General features: G+C 38.5%; 1 protein-coding gene across 3 annotated transcripts in view; it reads left to right on the forward strand.

Annotated features, from left to right (window-relative positions):
* HEATR5B (HEAT repeat containing 5B) overlaps positions 1-24,634 on the forward strand; it is a 59,505-nt gene that overhangs the window by 21,093 nt on the left and 13,778 nt on the right. For all 3 annotated transcript variants that reach the window (XM_063328830.1, XM_063328829.1, XM_063328831.1), the window contains exons 18-31: positions 387-577; positions 2,153-2,312; positions 2,711-2,900; positions 4,235-4,404; positions 6,234-6,378; positions 7,215-7,454; positions 9,314-9,565; positions 11,584-11,765; positions 12,815-12,883; positions 15,020-15,199; positions 18,322-18,559; positions 19,215-19,475; positions 20,412-20,539; positions 20,727-20,871. In XM_063328830.1, the coding sequence (XP_063184900.1) occupies positions 387-577; positions 2,153-2,312; positions 2,711-2,900; positions 4,235-4,404; positions 6,234-6,378; positions 7,215-7,454; positions 9,314-9,565; positions 11,584-11,765; positions 12,815-12,883; positions 15,020-15,199; positions 18,322-18,559; positions 19,215-19,475; positions 20,412-20,539; positions 20,727-20,871 (2,551 nt within the window). The remainder of the gene's footprint in view (positions 1-386; positions 578-2,152; positions 2,313-2,710; positions 2,901-4,234; positions 4,405-6,233; positions 6,379-7,214; positions 7,455-9,313; positions 9,566-11,583; positions 11,766-12,814; positions 12,884-15,019; positions 15,200-18,321; positions 18,560-19,214; positions 19,476-20,411; positions 20,540-20,726; positions 20,872-24,634) is intronic.

The raw sequence follows: 24,634 nt of genomic DNA on the forward strand, positions 1-24,634 counted from the left end.
TGCAGAAACATAACTGAGCTGTGGTTTTCCTGTCTGACAGAAAGAGATGTTGCAGTTAGATTTTAGAGCTTCTTTTTTTCTGGAGTATCTGTGTAAAGCTAGCTCAGATTCAGTAGCACGAAGGTGCCTGTAGCACGGTAATACGTTTGGTAAGAGACTGGTGCAACAGGTCTTCCTGTATGTGAAATAGGTATTGTGTTAGCAAACATAAGGCTGAGTATATTGTTGATTTTAAGTTTTAAATATTTTCAACTGGTATATTTTAGGATAAAAGACCACAAATTTAAGCAAAAATAAAAGTGCATGATTTTTAATTGAAGATATCAATATGTATTCCCTTTCTCCCCTGCTTTGGAATGCTTTTTCGTATTTTTTTTTTCTTGTAGGGTTTAGCTGAGAATAAAAGCACATTAGGACCAGAAGAAGTCCGTAAATCTGCTCTGACACTGGTAATGGGTGCCCTTGATAATCCGAACCCTATTTTGAGATGTGCAGCAGGCGAAGCTCTTGGCAGAATGGCTCAAGTAGTTGGAGAAGCCTCTTTCATTGCTAGAATGGCTCAATACAGTTTTGATAAGTAAGTTGGTTTTGATTCAAAAAAGGAAATAAGAATATAATTTAACATAGTTTGGAAGATTCCTCTACTAAATGCCATATTGATTATTCTCTTCATACTTGATTGCTATGATTATGTAGATCTAACAAACAGTCTTCTCTTTTTGATTTATTTTATGTGATTCTTCCAGGAATAAAGGCCGAGTTGTTAAACTACTTGGGATGTGAAATGATACCAATGAATAGTTTTTGATGAGTTACTTAAGGTGCCTAAACTGCTTCAGATAGATAAACATAGCTTACACTAAGTATGTGTGTAATATGAATTGTGCGTTAATGGTTCTGTTTCATCAAAACATCCTCTTTACATATTGATTTAACTTATCTGCTGGCCCATAATTTTTTCCATGTTCTGTTGTTAATCTCAGGTCTTTAGAAAGATGTCTGGTAGATATAACAAGACAACATGTTTCCCAATTTTCAGCTTTAACTTAAGACATCAGCCTATCTGTGAATCAGAATGCGCCTGATTCAGGGCTGCAGCCCATGTTTTTGGCTGGCCAGGCTGCATGCACATAGCCTCAGTCCAGCTCTTCTACCTCTGGGTAATTCAATTTTTCCTATCATCTCATCTTGTAATAAAGTACATCATCTTTACTGTCTTTCCTTGAATTTCAGTTACTGGGACTATTTCCTTGGATTCTTATCTAGGATTCAAGTTGTTAATGATTGCCAGTCTGTTGACACTGTCAAGTAATTTTTTTTTTATATTTGAGAGTTGCATTTACTTTGTTGTTCACTGACGTCTAAGAGCATGCTTGCCTCTCACACACAGACAACCTGGGCAGAAAAAAATTATCTTTCTTTGTTCTAATTAGGACATCCTTCTGTTCTCTCCCTTCCCCACCCCTAGAAGGTTTAAATTAAAAAGTTATGTATGTGACATGCATTCAGAAGCAGAAGTATTGTTGAAAATACTCAACAAGTCATTGCTTCTTACAACTAGGTCGTTCAGAATGCAATTCATTCTGGTTTAGTTTCATTAATAAAACACTATTTAAAAAAAAAAAACAAAACCACAAGCTTTATTTGAAAAGTCATAGAACTCAGCTGTAGAAGGCGGCTGCTGTATTAAAAAGTTATTCAGTTGACTTTGCCGTGGAAGACATAGCTGTGGATTTCTTTGTAATTTCTCAATATGTGTTGTCATTTTTCCATTCTTGATTCCTTTTCACTGGAGTGGTCTAGCAATGACTTTTCTGATTGTTAAATTAGTCTGCTGTGAAACATTGGTATACACTAGGTGCTTTTCGTATATTCTTTGGCTTCCAAAACTCTTCTTCATCTAAAATGTCAAGTTCTGACCAGGAAGAAAGAAAATAACTATTAATTTTTTTTAACTTGCCTTATATGTAATCCAGTTTAATAGCAGTATAGATTAAAAACATTGTTTTTGCTTTTATTGTTAAGGATTCTCAAGGTCTTGTAAGATGGCCTGCAAAATTCTGTTAGTTGTTTGCACTGTTATGGAACTTGAAGGGTTCTTTGTAACAAACTTAGTAAATTACATGATTTCCTTTTATTTAAATATTGATAGGTTAAAATCTGCTCGAGATGTTGTATCAAGAACAGGCCATTCTTTGGCTCTGGGCTGTCTCCATCGATATGTTGGTGGAATTGGTTCTGGACAGCATCTGAAAACTAGTGTCAGTATTCTCTTGGCTTTGGCACAAGATGGAACCTCTCCTGAAGTCCAGGTAAAAAACACAATCATCACAAAACTAGTTTAAAATGTTCAGGATTAAAATTAAATGTTAAATTACCTATTCAGATGTTCTTTAGTAGAGATTGTCACAGGTAAGACAAATCATACAGATGTAGCGTGTGCCAGGGAGCATGAAAAAAGTGGAACTTCCCTTACAAAGTCTTACAGTACAGAATCGCAAATGTGTACTGCAATTAAAATGTAATCTTATTGTTAGTTAAGCAGGCAGTTGCAAGTGGTCACGTTAATTCATACTGACAAGCGTTATAGAGAAGCTAAGTAAACGTTTTTTAAGCAAGGACATACAGAGCTAGGCTCAGTCTGCATACAAAGTTTGTTTAAATTTCCTAAATGTATTACTGAAAAATATTCCTTTGGTTTTTTTGATAGACCTGGTCTCTCCATTCACTTGCCTTGATAGTAGATTCTAGTGGACCAATGTACCGGGGATATGTGGAACCAACGCTTTCTCTAGTTCTTACTCTGCTCTTAACTGTTCCGCCATCGCATACGGAAGTACATCAATGCTTAGGCCGATGTCTTGGAGCTATAATAACTACTGTTGGGCCTGAGCTGCAAGGTTAGTGGGAATTTGAAGAGAAGACAAAAAATCTAACTTGTACAAAGATAATATATTGCAGTCTGAAAAGGAAGCAAATAAATTTTTGTTCGTTGCAGCTGGGGGGGCAGGGGGATGTTGACAAATTTAGTTACAATCCTGCAAGCAACCTCACTTCTGATCCTACTTATTATTGCTTAGCGCTTTTTTGATTGCAGTTTGAGATTTATACAAAGAAGTTGCAGTGGTGTATTGTGTTCTGGCTAGTGGCAAATTTGCATGGTAGGTAAAAGATGAAAGAAACCCTCGCTGCGTGTTTTGCCCCTATTTTGGTGTATAGGTGGGGCGAGAGGCAAGATTTTTCCTCTGCTTTCTCAAAACATGTTGATTTTATTTTTAGCTGCTGGCAATATCTTAAGCTTGACATCATTGATAATGCTGTGAACTATAACTCATTTCCACTCATTCTTGATATTCTTAGATCATGGTACCTTACTGTAGAGAATAAGATTTTCGTCATGCCAAACACTATCTGAAATTCTGTGTCTCCGATGGCAAAACCACGGACCTGTTTTTTAGGAGTATTTATAGGATCATCTTTGATGCAGTGACAGAGAGACAGCCATTAGTGAAATTTTAACTCTAAATAACTGAGCTTAAATTTCTCATTATGAAAAATTTCTAGATGATTTAATGGAGGTTTTGTATCTGCTTGTTATGTGTTAACTTTTTGATTTGGAGTGTCACTAGCTTTTTAAATAAATAACTTATGTAGAATGTCTTCTGCAGGTTACTTTTTTCTGTAAGTCAAGATTTTTTTATAAACCTGATGAAGGTTAATTCTTAAAATAGAGAGGGATTATTTCTCAAATTAAATACTGTTCTTTTGAATCCTTGTCCTATTAGAGCAGTGCAATTCATATGATTGAGCTAACTAAAATCACCTGCCTACATGTATGCTAGCCTAAGTGTTATCTGCTATTTTAGGAAATGGCTCAGTGCATAAAATGTTGCCCATATGTATAGAACGAAAGAGGCTTTCAAAATTGAAATTCAGATAATTTTACTGGTTTCATGTCTTGGGAAGATATTCTTAAAATATTTCTGACTGAAGATCACTGATCCAAAATTTCATTTGGACAGGACATTGTTTAACTGAGCTAAAAAGTAGAAGTTGAAACACTGTGTAGTGTTTCTTTGAAGTTGTGTAGATACTAATTTGTGTTGGGAATTCAGAAAAGTTGCATGTTAATCTGAACTCTAAAGCTTTAAAATTCTTGTTTCTCAAATGTTTAAAGTCTACAGTTGTCGTACAAAAATTATGCTGTGTTAAGGATATCATATTACATCATTAGGTAATGGAGCTACAATTTCAACAATCCGTTCTTCCTGTTTGGTGGGATGTGCAATCACACAAGACCATTCAGACTCACTTGTTCAGGCAGCTGCCATATCCTGCCTTCAGCAGCTTCATATGTTTGCACCACGGCATGTCAACCTGTCCAGTCTGGTTCCCAGTCTCTGTGTGAGTACAAAATGCAGCCCTTTGGTTTCTCAAAGTTTGATGTACGTGCTTAGCAAAATGTTAAGGATACCCATATGTAATAAACAAGTCACACTTGCAAAAACATGTGAGTGCAGTAAAAGGATGCCTCTCCCCAAGCTGTTTTAGATCTTTTCAGAATGCTGCCCAAATTGAAGTCATAGAGTCTGAGTCTCTTTCACCCTAGATAGCACAAGATAGCAAGCATTTATATACAATATAACTGAGTAAAACAGATGTTGAAACGCTCCGTTTCCTCCAACTGCACACATAGAGGGAAGTGCGTGAGCTAGGGAAAGGTAGGAGATTTTGCATTTATTTTAGTACTGTCAGCATAGTAGATGCTGACATTCAAATTCTTGTGCTGCTGCTGTTTGCGTTGCTTTCTCCCTCCATTAGTGTTCTGTCAGCAAGTCCTGGCTTAAGCCTGGAAGTGCGGCAGAGGCTGGAATCCGAGGCATACCAAATACGACTTTAAGAGGAAGGGTGTTGTGTGTGGGTGTGCATTTTGGTGTGGGTTGTTGTTTCTTGGTGTGGTGTTTGGTTTTTTGTTTTTTTTTTATTACTACTGGTTTAAAAATTTATTTTTTAGAGGGTTCAGTAGTCCAATACGGAGAAATCTGAAAAGCTTCTCCCTAATGTCTGTTGGATGTTTTCCAAAGTTCTTGGTGTCATTCTTTGTGGAACTGGTGGTTCTGTGTTACCTGAAGGAATACAATCCTGCTAATGTCTGCATTGGGTCTTTTTCTTAGTCTGACATCCAGACTTTCCCTAGGGCATCCTCCCATTGTTACATGCTTCCCCCACCGCCCCCCCCGCCCCATCCCTCCAGTGGTTTCATAACCACTAGTGGTTTGTTTTGTAACTTAAAATGTGCAATATTCTTTCCATTAATTAAATCCCTCAAATGTTCTGTGTTTTAGTTCCATTAAAACAGCCTCAGTGTAATATTTAGAGGTTCTTAAAATATGCTTGTTTTTTTAGGACTAAAATGTTGTATATTCATATGTGGAATAAAGATCTACTGTTAAAATGCTTTATAAACTATACAACCTTTTCATTTAGGAAAGCAATTTCCATCCACATAATAACCTAATACTGAGAAAGCAAATGTGTATTTGGTTTATTAAAAACAAATTCCCCAGGGTAAATAAAGAATCAGAGTTTCTTAAAGAGCACTCTTCATCTCTTCCACTGTGGAAAAACATAGAGTTTTTTGTGTAGCTACTTCCTCTCAGGAAAATAGGGACCATGCACCATTCTTCTATAAGAAAAATATTTGCTTGTACTTGAGGTGGTTCAAAAGGAATTAGAAGCCAGTGTTGGTTAGCAAAAAATCTGAAGCTTTCTTATTGAGAGGCACTGACTAAAACTTATGCTATAAATTCTGGTACAAGTTTGAAATCAAAGTTTTTATGATAGCTGTGGTGCACCTGATGATGGCTTTTTGTTTAAAAGGATGTGATTTACAGGTATAGCAGAATAGGAGGTTGAGTAGTACTGAAGAGTGTAACAGATTGGAAAGTCTAATTAGTCTAAATCACACTGGCGCAGTAGTTCAATATTTAAGCTCTTATCTCTTTAACCAGATAACAGCTGTCAGCTCTGTATATGTCAGATTTATTTTCATATTTTTACATTATAAAAAGCGCTTACATCTTAACTTTCAAGGTCTTGTAAAGAGCTTGGTACCCAGCAGCTCCCACATGAGTATATAATTGAAAAGTAGAATGCTGTTAGTTCTTAGCAGCACTGATTTATTGATGTGGGGGTGCAGCAGTTCACTCACCTGTAATGGTTCTGATTTTTAGGTTCATTTGTGCAGCTCCCACTTGCTGCTTCGCCGGGCTGCAGTTGCATGTTTACGACAGCTTGCTCAGAGGGAAGCAGCAGAAGTATGTGAATATGCCATGAGCTTAGCAAAAAATGCTGGAGACAAAGAAAACAATGGCATCAGTAAGTATTTCTTTCATGTAGCTTTTTTATGATGTGTGTGTATGTGTGGTTTGCCTTCAGAGAGGGGGAAAAAAACAAAACCAAGAACCTGCCCCAACAACAGAACAAAAAATTAAACCTGTCCCTTCCAGCTCTGATAACTTCTGGCCACATCCCTGCTTACCCCTTGAATTAATAAGTTCAAATTTAAACTTCTCTGTCCCATTAAGACTGGCAATCAAATAGGGAATGCAGTACATACACAGTGGAAACATTTTACAGTTTTTCTGGTATTTTAAGTCTTGCTCTTCTGAAAATTTACTTAATCATATGCTGTTTGATTGAGATACCTGGTGGTGTTATATTCCATTAGCAGCATGTCTGCAAAGCCTGTGGACTTTGCTGGCAGTTTCAATTCTTACATGTATTATTTTATTCTGAAAATGGGAGGCTCAACAGTGTTGATCAGCAGTCTTCATACAAACATAGAATTGTGAGCTTATTTGTATTAAATCACATCAGTGAAGTCTGTCTCTGGAAAGACTCTAGAGAGTCCAATACTATTAGGTTTTTTTTACAAATTTGTAGTGTATGTATCTTGGAGAGACAGATTTTTTTTTTTAAAGTAATAAAGGTGTTATTTGCCTTGCAGAAAGTAAATTAAGAAAAGTAAATTAAACGAATTGCTCTATTAAAATCTTTCTAGTGTTAATTCAGAAGAAATTCAGTAACATCTTGGTGTATCATTGCCTGAACTATACACACAGAAATACTTGATGTCCAATTCTAGTCTGTTATTCCAAATTTTAAAACTGAGTTACTGATTTCAGAAAAGATTTCTCATTATCGCTTTGCAGATATGAATCCTTTTGCACCAGGAGCTAGTTCTCGGCGAGATGCTCATTCCCGGCATCAAGGGGTTAATATAACAGAGACAGGACTCGAAGGTGTCCTTTTTGGAATGTTGGATCGGGAGACTGATCGGAAGTTGTGCTCAGATATCCACGATACTCTGGGACATATGCTTTCATCGCTAGCAGTAGAAAACCTTTCTCACTGGCTAATGCTTTGTAAGGATGTCCTTGCAGCTTCCAGTGGTAAGTGTTCTTAGTGTTCACATAAATGACAGTATGTTCTTAATATTAGCATCTTCTGGCAATATTAGTTTGGAGCTTGTCTTTTATCCTAGTTAAGATATAGCTTATATTGTATATAGAACTTTGATTATAGTGCATTAAAACTTGCTTTAAAAAAGTGCCATCAATGTTATGTTAAGTTTTAAAATACCATTTTTAAGATTAAATAGTTAGCTGCCTTAAAGTAGGATTTCCAGTGGAGAAGCAGTGTGATTATTACTCTGACATTTCAGTGTCTTAGTGAAAGCAGACATATTCTTTTTAGCCTTTATACATCAGGACCATGCAGAAAGAAGAGTGCTGTACACACTCTGAGCTTTCTTTTATGAGGTTTCGTTAGTTACTGATGTGATGGTGGGTTACCATGGTGATGAAACTTTTGCTGCCTGTTCAGCTTTGCAGACTTGTTTGCAAAGGTCTTGTCCTCTGACACCTTATTCCTGTTTTTCAGCTTGTAGGATGGTTGTGACGCAGATTCTGCTCATTTCCTTTGTATTTATTCTTGTTTATTGGCATGCTGTGAGTTCATCCTGAACTCTAAGTGTTCTAAATGTTGCCAGCTTTACGTTTACTGATGAGTAATGCTACCAATGATTTCCTTATGCAATGTAGCTACCACATATCTGCCCAGTGAGAAAAACCTTGTTTCCTGAGTTTGAAGTTGGCATGTCGTTTTCTTATTTCATGTGGGATGGGTTTTAAAGTTTTTAATGTGGTTGTCCAGTCTCTTATTTATTTATTAGTAGGTGAAATAATCTCCAAGAGAACCTTATTCAAATAAATTTTTCTCTGTACTTTAATAAGCCAGCAACTTAATTTTGAAGTGCTTTGATCCAACTAACTGGCATGTGAACAAAATCTGGTTTGCCTTTTACGCAGAGATTTACAAATCAGACACCTAAGGTCCTGGAAGCCTTCTCAACACACTCTTATGTATTGGCTTCATCCATGTTAGATTTGCCATAGCCCCTTTCTCTCTTTATTGAATGTCTTGGCTCTTCAGATGCTTAAATTTAGACTTTCTAAGAAGCATACCTTAGTTGGGGTGGGTTACCCTCACAATAATCTCTTCTCATTCTCCTGTAATTATTGCTAGAATAATTTTTTGTCAGTATCTTGGCATTTTGCTAATTTAGAGCTTGCCAATGAGATTTTATGTTCTTGTTTCTGAATAGCAGAACTACATATGCACGTTTGGTGAGTTGGTTTTCGTCCCTGTTTGGATTTGTTTTTTTTAATGTCATCCCTGAAGTATTTTTATTTCCTTGAAATGAAATCTCACAGCATACTTAGAAAACAGGGCACACACTTGGAGAAAAGAATTTTTTTGAATGCTAAGCAGATTTGTGGGTGCCATAAACTACCTACTTGGCTGCATACCTGTCCCATGGCATGGAACTTTTTAGTTTTGTTTCAGTTTAATGTGTACTATAGCTTTTACTTGAAACAGGAGCTGTGTAGTTCAAAGCCAAACTGATTCTTTGATTCTGAGCCTGGTAATTGCCTTACCCTGTTTATTGTCAATTTAATAGGTTAATTTCCAAAAGTGAGACGTTCAGATATGGGATTCAGCTATAGTTGTTACCTGTAGAGAATTAATGTTACAGGAATTTATTTCATATCATTTAAGCCAAATAAAGAGTAATATAGCCCAGATTAGAGGTGAAAAACACTTGTTCAACTCCTATGCCTTTCTATGTTTTTCAAATATTGTTGTTTCAACAGAAGAATTAGTCTGTTTTGAATCTGAGTGTTAAGGAAAGTCTTTAATATGTCCTTAGCTGTCTTCTGTGGATTGTAACAGTGGGATTCTGTTGTAGACATGAGCACTGCTGCTCCCTTGGGAGGAGGCAAGGATGAGGAATTGGAGAAGAAGGATGAGATGGATGATGACACAATGTTTACCACCTTGGGTGAAGAGGACAAATCCAAGCCTTCTGTAGCACCTCGTTGGGCAACTCGTGTGTTTGCAGCAGACTGTCTGTGCCGAGTTATCATGCTGTGTGAGAATGCGAACAAGGCGCACTTTGATCTGGCACTGGCTCGTTCGGCCAGACTTAAAAACCCAAAAAGTAATTACAGAATGTGCATGTTTGGTTTTGGTTTTAATTTTTTAAATTTTTGACACCTCTTTACAGCCCAAGATTACACAACCTGGAAAAAAATATAAGCAGTTGTATTTTCTTTCAAATGACTAAAAGCAAAGGAAACGGACAGCAAAAGGCAATAAAACTGTAGTTGTATAACCATTCTAGTTACTGTACCACGAACACAATGAGATTTGTTGGAGGATATAAATTCTGACAGACTGATCTGCTTGGAAAAAAAAACCCCTTAAATTTGCAAACCTTTTCTCCAGTCTGAAATAAAAGCAGTAAACTTCTAGCTAAGGGTGAGCTGGGAACAGTTTCTCTGAGTTTAACATAATGACAGCAATGACTGAAGACTTCAGAGATTATTTTAACATCTCCAGACTGAGGATGCTAGGAAAGAAAAAAAGATAAGGCCAGGTAGTTATTGCTGTGTGTGGCATTGCTTGTGGAGTGAGGGATGTGGGAGGGAGTTATAGTAAAACACAGAGCCGGTTCATTCTTTTGGTATCCATGAGAGTGATTAATGTTAGTTTTAGAGCTCATGTTTTGACGATACTTTTATGAGTTAGAGGATCAGAATTGAGAGGTCAGAGATGACAGTTGTTTTGTGAATAAATGTTTCTCTAATGGATAGTGAGAGGTTTCTGTCCTTGAGTTGTCCATGTGTATTGGTTCTGGTGCATAGTGATTGTTTGCTTTCACCTATGTAGGGTTCATGAGGACTGTGTATGTAGAATAAATACCACGAGCACCCTAGAATGCATGGGATTAACAGATTTTAGTGTCTATGTTGTTGAAGGTGTCCGTTATGATACGGAGATTTTTTAAGTCTTTGCTTGTGTTGCTTTGCAGTCTGGTTTCCGCACTGTGCATTGGCTTTGTGGGAATTGTGTTTCTGATGGGATTTGAGGCTGAAGTCACTGTTTCAAGACACATAAGGAAGAGTTTTGGGAAAGTTTATTTTGAGAAGGCATTGTATTATAGAGAAAATCATGAAATAACTGCTGCTTATGGGATCCTGCAGAGGATTGCATATAATAATCCTGAGAATTTACATCTCTGAATTTGTTTAAAGTGAACTTCATGTGTTTGGTGTCATTGTAAAAAGGAAAACTCAGCAAACTTCTACCTCCCCAGCTTCACCTTCCAAAATATATAAATTTTACTGATGTCTGTGATGGTCTGAAAAAGTAAGTGCAGACTTTACCATTTGGTAATCTTTAAGTGATTTCCAGTCTTTTTTTACTGGCATGCCTCTGAAAAGTTTCAGCTACAAAATAAACTTTTCTACCTTGAGGCTTGAAAATATGTAGAGCTTTCATAATTTGTGGCTTTTGTTTTTAAACAATTTATTTTCATATTAGTTGTACAACATCTCATAATTTAAAATTGAGAGTAAGGAAAGAAAATGAATAAATAGAAAAGAATAATCCTTTTAGAAATGTTAGTGAGTTATATATTGTTCCTTTCTGCATGTTGTCTGCTGCTTACTTAGTCTTGGAAGTGGCTTTTGGGAGCAGAACTGGAGGCATACTTGGTTTTTAGATGTTTAGGTGTTGATGAGGTTTTTCTTTATCAGCAGGGGTCACTATAAGCATAGGACTCGAACACGGATTGCCTTGAAGATTTTCTGTAGGTTGAGGGGGATCACTAAAATTAGCTTTACTAAATGTTCTCATTTCTTCTAGGATACTCAGCCACATTTACATACTCTATTCAATGCAATTTCTATATATCATCTATTTCATTTTGTTTTAAATTTGTGCTTAATTTTTAAGGTTGTTTTAGGAATAAAAGTCCTTGTATCACTTAAAGTGGGTTGGGAAACCCAAACAAACATAGGTTACGTTCTATCCTGCCTTCTTCCATACCCTCAATGTGGACCTTTGAAAAAGAATAGGTAAAATTTGTACATGTCAATGAGGAAAATGTTATGAATACCTGTCATGTTAGCTATCTTTTAAGTTACTAAATAGTTCTTTCCTTTTTGTTCTAAGATGACTTCTTAGTACTGCATCTCTCTGACCTTATTCGAATGGCGTTCATGGCTGCGACTGATCACAGCAACCAGTTACGAATGGCGGGTCTTCAAGCTCTTGAAGACATTATCAAGAAATTTGCATCAGTTCCTGAGCCAGAGTTTCCAGGCCATGTGATACTGGAGCAGTATCAGGCTAATGTGAGACATCCTTTATAAGTTCAGGACGTTGTCTAACTATGCCAACATGCCAGTGTTAGCTTTGAGAACATTTTGTAACTTCAGAAGACCTGTGAAGAGATTTTTGTGTGTGAAAATGTAGTGAGGACACTCTTATTTACCTCTTCAAAATTTATTTTTGTATGTTTTCCTACTTACTGTAAATTAGTAGCTGATGAAAGTAAAAATTCAGTAGCTATTGATTCTTGAAAGCCAAATATTACAAGTTACACTTAATTTTTGGCAAGAGTGACATTTTATTTGTAGAATTAGGAGTTGGAAAATAACGCTGATTCAGTTCCAGATTGAATCTAAAAAATCTGTTTTCTTGGGAATTAATGAATATATTTCTGTTTAAATTAAAACTACAAAAGTATAGGAATGGGAGGTGGGCAGTTGAAGATTTATTTTGGGGTATTATTGCTTTATTTTGTTGCATAGCTTAACTCTTTCACCTCCTTTGTCTTCACTGTGTTTTCAAGATCTTTGCAAATACTTTTTAAAGGCAAGCTTTCAATCTTTTCACTTCCTGCCTTTTTCTTCTTCCTTCTGTAGTGCTGACTTGGTTCCCCGCTGCCTTGTAACAACTGCCTAAAAGGCTTTTTTCTCAGTATTTGGGAATACTTTGGGAACTCGATGCAAATACAACCATAAACATTTGATTTCACATCATTATTCCTCTGGACATCAGAAAGTAGTATCCTCTAATCTAATCTAATATTTCCATGATTAAGAGGATACTCATTACAGAAGAAAGCTAATACCACATATTTGACAGACGTTGAAGTTTACAAAGGCAATGGGCAAGCAGGAAAAAATGGGTTTAGGACATTTTTTTGTTGTTTAAAGAATACTACTGCAAATGTCTGCTACACAGCAAGGATAAGTTTGGGGTGTAACTATAATGCCAAAATTGTCAGTCTTTTCTTGGTTGTTTTGTATATGTGCTGGAGCCTTAAACAAGGTGAGATGAAGAATGTTGTGTCACTACTGTTTTAATTGGATTTTTTAATTTTTTTTCCTGTCAACAGGTTGGAGCTGCTCTGAGGCCAGCTTTTTCCCAAGATACACCGTCTGATATAACTGCAAAGGCCTGCCAGGTACAGAGAAAAATGTTCAGATAGTATAAGCCAAACTGATTTTTCTTCTCTTTGGAACCAGGATACAGAAGAAAAGTAGGAGCAGATGGCTGGAAAAATTTTGTAAACCTAAGCCATGATGGTTTCCCAACATCTTTTGAGTCTCCTAGTAATATATTTTGTTCCTCACAAGTGCAGAAGACCTTTTAGGGAGCTACATTAGAAAATATTTAGTCTTTCTGAAACTAATCATGTCTTCATGGCAATTCTGCACTTGTTGCTAAAAGGAAAAAAAAAGGGGGGGGGGAAAACCCCACCCTTGTTTAATGAGAGCAATTGTAATGTATTTATTGACATGCCTTTCAGTCTGATCAAATATTTGGATTACTAATAATTTCCTTTTAAACACTAAACTTCCGTTCGGGTTAGTACTGTGTTTTAGGTTTTAGGAGATCTGAGTGTTCTCACTGCAGTCATAGTAACAACCTGTGAGTGAATATTCAGTAAAAGATTTTTATTTTTTTTTATGCGTGTGTGTTTTTTCTTGTGTGTGATCTTCTGCTACTGTAGTTTAAATCAGCTGTCGGCAACATAGCTGTAGTGGTATCTGGTATGTGGCTTACACAACTAAATTACTACTGTAGTTTAAAGCAACGGTTTTATTAGCTATGCAAACATCAATTTTAATACGATAACTTGGTGAGTTTTGTTTAGTATATCTTGGTCCAGCAGGACTGTGATTTTAGGTTGTTGCTTTCTGCTCTTAATTTCCAGCAAAATTTTAAAGACAGATCAAATATGGCATAATTTGTAATCTATACATAAGAAAGAATATTATCCTCAATTTACAGAAAGCTTCTGTGCATTTAAAGCAAGAGGAAGAGGCCGTTTGTGTGAAAACACGTAACTTTCCTTATAACATGTCAAAATCTTCCCTGTTCAACCAGTTTCAAAGTGGATGTGTGCACTTCAGCATCAAATGGCTGGAGATTAGGTTTGGATATTTAACTCGCTCACTACAAGTTGCATGGACAGAAATGAGCTGTGCTGAATGAGTTTGATGTTGTTACGGTTCTGTGTCATTACTGAAACAGCTGTTGACTTGCCCAGCAGCAGGAATGAAACTCGTCTTAGTCCTACTGTGAATTAATTATGGGTTTGTGACAGATTTTCAGCAGCCTTGTCCTGTGTGCTTTCAGGATACTCTTTGTGTTTACTTTGCTTTAAATATGTCCATCGTTCCAGATCATGAAAGGCCCTTCCCCAAAGGCTTTCATGGAACTGGTTGTCTAAAAGGAAAATAAATAAATTGGAGATAGGACAAAAATGCTATGAAAAAAGAGTTTCTAAAACCTGAGCCACTTGAGTTCTATGGGGTTGTTCTTGCTTCTTTTCCTCATCCTTGTCGAATCACCACCAGAATCAACGCAGCTCCTCTGAAAGAATTTGTCCCTTTTTGTAGAAAAGCAGGTGCACGAAAATTCTCTGGATGCCTGCATTATGTCTGGGCGTGGATGTATTTCAGAGGATTAATGCCAATGTATGGGTCCATTTAATTCAAAAGAAAAGAAAAGTGGGGAAACACCCAACTGTCCATGCACCATGTTTGGCATCGATTGTTCTAGAATGTGGTACTGTTGGTTCCAGATCAGAGACCAGTTGTTTAAAGACTTTTATCTCACTCATTTCTAGGTGTTTTCTTGATGTTAATGATCTTGATAGCTTATTAGTATGGAGCCTTAATATGCACTTTGAGAGGTGGGGGTTTTGGAGATGTATTTTTATTGATTGCTGTCCAGTATATTCTTCATGGTGAATGCAATGACCCTTTACTTGAATGATTTAACCAGACACTGGGGAACAGAGTAAAAACTAATTATGGAAGATTAAAAAACTATTTTAAGCATTTTCCACATATCTACTAAGTTCCATTGTAATATGCTTTGCAAATATAGCTTTTGTAACCACCCACCTAAGCAACTCTGTTATCATGGGTGGGGAGAAAAAAAGGAAAACCTCAGGTGTTCTGATATTAAGCAGGAAGAGAGCTGCTAAGTTTTTTGTGGTGGTTGGTTTTGTTTTCTTACAGATTCTTTTTCATTTATAAGGTTGTTCATTTTTTCCTAGCTTAGAATGATTCAAAACTTTGTTGTTTAGGTATGTAGCACTTGGATAGGAAGTGGGGTTGTAAGTGACCTGAATGATCTCCGCCGAGTTCACAACCTGCTTGTCTCTTCCCTGGATAAAGTGCAAGCAGGAAAGGGATCTTCTAGCCAGCTTTACCGAGAGAGTGCAACTACTATGGAAAAACTTGCAGTTCTGAAAGCATGGGCTGAGGTAAGCATTGACCATTAAATCTTTACAAGTTTGAAAAGATTTTGCAGTGTAACAGCAGCCTCACACCTCACTGGCTGTTCAGTGAGCCTTGCACCTGGCCTCCTCCTTACCTGTTGCAGTTCCACTTCTGGGATGTTTTCATCTCTATATCTTTCTCTTTTCCTTCTTCTGCTGTTCTTTGATCCATGTTTACAGTGATGCTCGATTGTTCTTCGTTTTACTGCACTTTTCTGTATTAAAGTATGTACTCATACCCTATCAGATTTTGATTTTCCTCCCATGTTATTGGTCTTAAACTTAAAAAAACTAAACAAACAAACCGTGAACCAAAAAAAAACAATGTTAAAATATATTATAGGAAAATATTGCAGTTGATTAACTAGGAGTTTGTCATAGAATCATAGAGTCGTTTGTGTTGAAAAAGACCTTTAAGATCATCAAGTCCAACTGTTAACCTGGGACTGCCAAATCCACTACTAAACCATGTCCCTCAGCACCACATCTACATGTCTTTTAAATACCTCCAGGGATGGCGACTCAACCACTTCCCTGGGCAGCCTGTTCCAGTGCTTGACAACCCTTTCATTGAAGAAATTTTTCCTAATATCCAATCTAAACCTCCCCGGTGCAATTTGAGGCCATATCCTCTTGTTCTATCGCCTGTTAACTTGGGAGAAGAGACCAGCCCCAAACTCACTACAACCTTTCAGGTAGTTATTTGTAGAGAGCTAGAGGGTCTCCCCTGAACCTCCTCTAGACTAAAGAACCGCAGTTCCCTCAGCTGTTTCTCATAAGACTTGTTCTTCAGACCCCTCACCAGCTTTGTTGCTCTTCTTTGGACATGCTCCAGCACCTCACTGTCTGTCTTGTAGTGAGGGGCCCAAAACTGGACGTAATCTTTGAGGTGTGGCCTCACTAGTGCTAAGTACAGGGGGGCAATCACTTCCCTAGTCCTGCTGGCCACACTATTCCTGATACAAGCCAGGATGCTGTTGGACGACTTTGCCAACTGGGCACACTGCTGGCTCATATTCAGCTGGTTGCTGACCAACATTCCCAGGTCCTTTTCCACCAGGTAGGTTTCCAACCACCCTTCCCCAAGCCTGTAGTGTTGCATGGGGTGGTTGTGACCTAAGTGCAGGACCCGGCACTTGGCCTTGTTGAGCCTTATACCATTGCCCTTGGCCCATCGATCCAGCCTGTCCAGATCCCTCTGTAGAGCCTTCCTACCCTCAGGCAGCTCAACACTCCTGCCCAACTTTTTGTTGTCTGCAGACTTACTGAGGGTGCACTCGATCCCCTCGTCCAGATCATTGACAAAGATATTAAGGAAAACTGACCCAAATACTGAGCCCTGGGGAACACCACTTGTGACTGGCCACCAACTGGATTTAACTCCATTCACCATGACTCTTTGGGCCCAGCCATCCAGCCAGTTTTTGACATAGCGACGAGTGTGCCCATCCAAGCCATGAGCAGCCAGTTTCTCCAGGAAATGGCGTCAAAGGCTTTACTAAAGTCTAGGTAGAAAACATCCACGGCCTTTCCCTTGTCCATTAAGTGTGTCACCTTGTCATAGAAGGAGATCAGGTTAGTCAAGCAGGATCTGCCTTTCATAAACCCATGCTGACTGGGCCTGATCACCTGGTTGTCCTGTATGTGCCACGTGATGGAACTCAAGATGATCTGCTCCATAAACTTCCCCAGCACCGAGGTCAGACTGACAGGCCTGCATTTCCCTGGATCATCCTTCTGGCCCTTCTTGTAGATGGGTGTCACATTTGCTAACTTCCAGTCAACTGGGAACTTTCCCTCATTTACCAGCAGTCCTGGCAAATGGGGAAGTGGCTTGGAGAGCACTTCAGCCAGCTCCCTCAGTACCCTCAGATGGATCTCATCTGGCCCCATAGACCTGTGTGTGTCTAAGTGGTTTAGCAGGTCCCTCACCATTTCCCTTTGGATTATGAGGGCTTCAGTCTGCTCCCTGTCCCCGTCTTCCAGCTCAGGGGGGTGGGTAGCCAGAGAACAACTGGTCTATTAAAAACTGAAGAAAAGGCGGCGTTAAGTACCTCAGCCTTTTCCTCATCCTTTGTCACTATGTTTTCCCCCACATCCCATAGACGATGGAGATTCTCCTTAGCACTCATTTTATTGCTAATATATTTATAGAAACATTTAACTTATTGGCAAAATGTTCATAATAAATTACAGACTTAATGTAGATATTGTTGGGGAATAGCTGGAATACCAGAAATCTTCGACTATTTACAAAAGCCAGAGTTAGTACTACTTATATTGCCTTGCTTCCTGGAACATTACTTGCATGCTATAGAGCTCTACGTATAATTACTGTAATTGCACAAATAGTATTTTGGTTTCTTTTAGTGTAGTATTTAAGGTTTTGGGTTTTTTCATTAAATTTTCTTGGAAGTTACTTTTAAAATGACAAAGAAAAGTATTAACATTTCAGCTGTGTAATGTTAATCACCCCATACTGTAATTTTCTTTGATATGGCACATCTGTTGTGTGAAGACACTTATTTCTATTCTATTTCTTTTCTAAAGGCGTTTATTTTTTCTGGTATTTCTGCTTATTCCCATATTTATCTAAGTTTTTCAAAATCCTTTTATCTTCTCATAGCATCTATCAAAACCAAACATATATATGTTCTTGTTTTCATGTAACGCGTTTAAAGCCATTTGCATGTGTTTATGATACCGTATCTGCTTCCAGAAAATGACAATTGCTCTAATTTATCTAGTAGCTCTTAATGTCGGTCAAAGAACTCTTTGCAATAAGGATACATTGATTTAATAAAATCAGTTATTTAAATCACTATGTCTGTGTGGAGCAGGAGTAATTGAGACTTTTTAAGGAAAAAAAGCATGTAGCCAGATTGTTTTAGGAAAGCGCCATTTATGCCCCTAAGTATTATATACTGGTAGAAATAAAAGAAAAAATATTTAAATAAAATTTAATTATATTGCAAATCTCTCTTTCACAGTAATTTTCCAGTGGGTCATCTCTGCATGGAATCTGTTACTTTCACATGGAAAGTCTGCTGCTTTTTTTTCTTGTAAGGATCTCACAGCATGTGCTTTCATATCTATCTTCCTTCTAGGTGTACGTCGTTGCCATGAAAATTAAGAAAGAAGCAGAGACCAAACCAAAGCGTGTTTTAAAGAGCACAGAGGAGGATGAGGATGATTTTGGTGCTGTAGATGAGTTGCCACCAGACAGTTTGATAACACTTGTACAACCTGAGCTGCCTGCACTTAGCCGTCTCTGGTTAGCTGCACTGAAAGATTACGCTCTTTTAACTTTACCAGCTGAATTTGCTACCCAGCTTCCACCAGATGGTAAGCACTGGAATTTCTTTTTGTGTTGCTGTGAAAAAGAGAAAGAGACCCTTAGTTGAGACTTTAAAATTGTTCTGTAAATTATTTGGCAGGTGTGGTTTTTTTTATGCAAGTGATAGATTTCTGGCTGTGTGTAATTGGAATGTATGTTTGAAGTTTGAGTGTGCTTTTTTCCTTCAACCTGCTGTGAAGATATTCTTTATTTGAATCACAGAGTTGCTTAATACCATGTCTTTGTAGAATTTAGAATACTTCTACACCTCTAATACTTTGGTATCAAATGCAAAAAGATGTTTACTATAAGAAAAACATAGCCCTTGAGATTAGAGCGGATCCCATGTCACAGTATTTTACTGAGTTAAGAATGAGTGTTCTATATGTAAAAAATTCTGCAGGACCTCATGACTTTGCCTGCCTTTCTTGCCCACTGCTTACTGTTCCATTGTGGCCATTACACTTTCTTACGAGAAGTACTAATGTTGCTCATTCACAAGGAGAATTGGGATGCACTGTCACTAACAAGGATTACAACTGAATATGTACATGATCAAATACACTCAGAGTAAATAATCTAATAAATTTAGAGTACTATGTGCTTTTTGTCTATTATTTGCAGATAATTTCAGAATTTATCTTTGCTTTGCTAATTTAACAGGGGGAGCGTTTTACACTCCAGAAACAATTGATACAGCTAGACTGCATTACCGAAATTCCTGGGCTCCCATACTGCATGCAGTGGCACTTTGGCTAAACAGTACAGGATTTAACGCTTCAGAGTCAACAGAAGAGACTGCTGCAGCAATGCCCAACTCACAGAAACGTGCTACATCCATTATGTTAAACCAGACACCTGGAACTCCACCTAGCACTAAATCTTTGCCAGAAATAAACAAAGATCGAATGCACTTAATTTTGGGTAAGAGTTACGTGTTTAGAGTTCAGTACCAGCACGTTATGGTATGAAATGGTGTGGGAATAAGACGTCTTGGGAAGTTTAAAATGGATCACGTGTCTAGACACTAATATTTCAAAATACCTCTGTCTCCTCCTCTCTGTATCTCTCTGCCTCCTGTGTTCTTTATAGTTTTGGCAGAATATTTGTCAGTGTGATTATTGTGATTTTTATAGACAAGTTGGATATTTAGTTTATTTATGTAATTGAATAAAATGAGTAGGAACTCTTATACACTGTAATTCAGATGATATAAAATGTTATGATTCAAAGACAAAAGCTGTAAGGTTATTAAAATACACACCCTCATAAAGAAACAGTTCAGTAGAGACTGATTTTTGAGAAGTCACGTGGAGTGGCTTTTGCATCAGTCTTTCATGTGTGAGTAGTGCTTGCTATTTCCCTTTGTTGTTTTCTAACAGCTTTAAGAGATGGATGCGATCACTTATTCTGAGGATTGCCAATAGTTTGCCGAGATATAGAGTTATTCACAACCAGAATTAAGTGCCATATGTATAATACAAATATTGCATAATTTTTGAGGCTTAATTTCATCTCAGTTATCTTTAAATTTAAAAGAGTTTAATAAAATAAAAGTCAATTTACAATTGAAGGATTCGGAAGTCGTGGATTTCTATTCAGTAATCTAAGTTGCTTGCTGTTACTGTTTATTATTTTTCCTGCCAAATTTTGGGGAGGACATGATGCAGAAGAGAAAGTGAATACAATTCTGCTATTTCTAATACATAAACTCTCTTTCCCTTTAGAGGAAGAGGAATTGAGCAAAACATGTATCCCTCTGAAGTTGTTAAAAACCTGCTATACCTATAAAGAAATTTAAAAAAGAAAACTTGATTTTATGATGATGTGAACCTTCTTTTTAATTATTGCTCTTTTCAGGTGTTAGTATACAGTTTTTGTGTTCCCCACGACCTGAAGAGCCTGTTGAGCATGTCACATCTTGTTTACAAGCACTTCATACTTTATTGGATTCCCCTTGTGCCAGGATCCATATTGCAGAAGATCAGGTACTGTATGAGCATGTTGTAACAATCAGCTTTTTCTAGGTCTTTGTCTTTCATCTGCGGTGATTACAAAAGCTGTAATTATTTCTGCATGAGAAAAGTATTTGCTTGTCATAAGCAAGTGACATAACAATTAGGAATTGTTAAGTCCTAATTAATTTTTTTAAATATGTGTTTTGTTTTACTGTAGCTCCTTGGTGTTGAACTTTTGAGTGTACTTCACCGACTCCTCCTGACCTGGGATCCTCCTTCTGTTCAGCTACTGGTTACAGGAGTTGTCCAGCAGATAGTAAGAGCAGCTCAAGATTATTTGCAGGAAAAAAGGAACACCCTAAGTAAGATTTTGAAAACACGGCTTGCTTTGCAGAGTAAATAAGCAACAGGTTTTCATACTGTGAAAGGAACTCAAATACATTAGAGTGTGGTTACGCTGAGGAGGAAAATGCTGTGTATTCCACAGATACTCCTGACGTATTCATAATCTTACCTGCTGATTTCTTCTCTTGTAAGATGTAGTTTTTCTTCCTCTGATCATTCTAGTGGTTATTCATGTCCTGGTTTTCATTCATTTTTTCTTGAGTATGAGTGATAAAAATTATAGCCAGCACACCACTTCAGGTCCTACTAATACTTTGCTCAGTTTCATTAATGTTTCTCTATTGACTGCCTTCTAGCACTTAATTTACCTCTTTTCTGAAGCTTAATCATTTGGCCCCCAGTGTAGGGTCTTGTGGTGCGTCCCTGGCACAACTGGCATTCATGAGGTGAATGAGCTCCTACTGGAACCAGTGTGAAAAGCTGCCTGCCCAGGAGATCTTGCCAGGAGTGGGCGCAGACTTGCATCTGGGTTCTTACTTCACTGACATTCAGGGTGTGTCAGCAACCAGGAGGTCTGGGAACAGGGTGTGCAAACAGGAGCGAGGCAGTTGGCATGGAAAGGCATGCTCATGCAGCCCAGAAGTGCTGCTCAAGACTGTACAAGACTGCTAGAGTCAGCATAATGATGGCAGTGACATACCGCAAGACACAGTCTGCCGACTGAGGGACAATCACCTCTGGCACATCAGAGGTCCAGTGACCTGGCTTGACATTCAGATGAAAGTCCTGATGTGACTGTCCTCCAGGTGCTTGTCCGTGCAGCCAGGGCTGGAGGTGACATTGGTCTCACCTGAGAGATGTGAAGGAAATGCATGTGAAGGTGAGCAGATTGTGTAATGTCAGGAAGGGCAAATGAGAGAATGGCCTGTTCTTCACAGAGATCCTGCAGGCGCAGGACCCCAAGACCCCTGTGTCACGGAAGGAGGGATAGCCATAGGCTATGCTGGAATATGGCCCTGGAGGATGGGACTCCCATGAAGGTGGAGGCTGCAAGGTTGTGACTTCTAGCAACAAAAGGCTTTATCTCCACGCATCTAGTTGGAGACACTATAGGATCTGGCAAGAGGAGAAGAGGAACAAGCTGTCAGGGTAGATATCTGGGCCAACCATCCCTCTTTGGCAGCTCAGAACTGAAACCACTAAGAGGAAGTGAAGGGTGATACCAGTCAGGAACTCTCTTCTTGTTTGCCACAGACTGCCTAATCAAGAAGAGAAGGTGAATGAAGCCATATTAAACCGACTGGAAGATGCCTTTAATCACAAGTTATGGGAGTCTCGTGAGAGATTTTTATTATGCAGACATGCTGGAAGGGCAGCACTGCAGGATGCTAACAATCTGAAGCTTTTGGAAGCGTGTGAGGCACAGGTTTTTTCAGTGTGGATGCTGGACTGTCCAAATAAGGGAGGTGCTCAGTGGATCTGCTACTCGCTAATACAGAAGAAATGGTTATGAAGGTTAATGGTAGCTGTGGCTGTAGCAGCCATGAGATAGTGAAGTTCATGATCCCGAGGCAAATGAAGAAAGCAAGTAGCACAGCAAAAGCTTTGGGCTGACTTAACAGACTTGGGCTTGTGCAGGGAGCTTGCAGACGAGATCTTGTGGTAAGCTTCCCAGAAGGGCACAGGAAAGAGATGGTTCATGTTTGGTGACAATATCTCATCCAAAAGTGCAGGATGCCAAACAGGCATAGCAGGAGGCTTACTTGGCTGAATGGAAACTTCTGACTGAGCTCAAATGTGACAAGGAAGTGTATGGATGGTGTAAGTGGGGCCAAATTGCTCAGGAAGACTACTGAAGATGTCTGCTCAGGTATGGAGGGGTGGAATTAGGAAAGTTACAATTTGGCTGGAGCTGAGACTGGTGGCAAATGTTAAGTGTGACAAGAAGGGCTCTTATAGATATGTTGGCAGCAAGAAGACCAAGGAAATTTGGACCTGCTGCTGAATGGGTTGGATGATCTAATGGCAAAACATGGGAAAGGGGGAAAAACTGAGGCAGTGTTATCTTCTTTGCTTAGTCCTCCTGTGTCTCTGTGTCTAGTGAGCAAGTTTAGGGTAGAGAATTGCTGTCTCCAGTAGATGAGCATCAGGTTAGGGACTGCTTAGGTAAAAGTTAGACATACCCTGGAACCAGATGGGATGCATCTGAGGGAGCTGACTGATGACATGCTAAGGCTGCTGCAGTCATCTTTGAAAAGCTGTGGAACTCAAGACTGTGGTACTGGATTGCGCAAGTGGTAGATACAGTGGAGGGCAGTGCTGCCTCTCAGGGGAATCTTGAGTTGCAGGGCTGAGAACCTGCTGAAGTTCATCAAAGACGAGTGCGAAATCCTGCATTTGGGATGGAGTAACCCTGTGCACTGGTATAGGCTGGGGAGCTGACAGACTGGATAGCAGATTTGCCAAATAATGAGTTGAATGTGATCTTTGGTGTGCCTATGCAATACTGAAAACTCTGTTACTGGGCTGAATTAGAAAAGTATGACCAATACATTAAGGGGTATGATTTTCCTTTCAACTCAAGCTTGTGAAGATGTATCTGGAGCAGTGTCTAGTTTTCTTTGCCCTTCCCCCTCATCCTGAGTAAGAGAGGTGTTGAGAAACTGAAGGAAGTCCAGTGGAGGTCCACTAAGCTGTTTAGGGAGATCAAGTATGTGACACATGATGGGAGGCTGAGAGAACTGAACTTGTTTAGTCTGCAGAAGAGAGGGTTAATATGGGATAGAATAGCAATCCCCCTTCTTAAAGGGGATTTAAAGAGAAGACCAATCCAGACTTTTCTGAAAGGCACATGATGGAAGGACAAGAGGCAATGAACACAAGTTGCAGTAAAGGAAATCTAGACGGGATACAAGGAAAGAAATTGTCACCATGGGAGCGGTGAAGCAGTAGAACAGGTGCCCAGGGATGTTGTGTCATTTCCATGCTTGGAGATGTTCAAACCTGGACCAGCTCTGAGCAACCTGCTGTAGCTTTCAAGTTGGCCCTATTTTGAACAGGATATTGGACTTGGATGACTTATGGAGGTCCCTTTCAGCTTAAATTTTTCTGCGATTCTCTGAGTTGATCTACCTAAATCCTGTTCCTCTACTTTGCCTTTATTGACCTTTAGTAAAATTACTTATTTCTTATTTTATCCCCATCTTTTGTGGTATATTTCAGCTTCTCATGTTTTGCTTAGGCTTTCCATCAGGATGTTCTGTTAGTTTGTTTCTACTTTATGTAAAAATATCCTTGATAAGGGTTTTGGCATCAGTCCAAAAGCTACTTTCTGAGGTACTTTTAGTAACTTTTTCCTTTTAGCAGAGCATCTCCCTGTTCAATCATCCCTTTACCATTTCTTTAAAAGTATCGCATTGGATGTACTGTTTCCATCTTTGCCAGGTAAATTAGTTTCCAAGTGGTACCCTGGCAAATAGTTCATTGATACTGGTTAGGTTAGATCTGTTATGTTTTCTTCTACCTGAAAGAAATAAAGTAAAACCCAAAGAATATTCTCTTACTAAGGAAAACTACCATCTTAGTCTGGCACAATATGCTGTTGAGAAAAAAAAACCTGTTAGCTTTTACCTGTTTTCCACGTAGAAACAGAGAGAGAATTTTGCTGGAACTTGAGGAACCAGCACAGCCAAAAATGCAAGCTCTGTTCCTTCATATGAATTAATCGAATTGTTTACTGCAGGCCCAGTAAGTTGTATTTTTCAAATCTGTGAATGTGAT

Source organism: Chroicocephalus ridibundus, chromosome 3, assembly GCF_963924245.1.
Source record: "Chroicocephalus ridibundus chromosome 3, bChrRid1.1, whole genome shotgun sequence".
In the NCBI taxonomy this organism is placed as follows: Eukaryota; Metazoa; Chordata; class Aves; order Charadriiformes; family Laridae; genus Chroicocephalus; species Chroicocephalus ridibundus.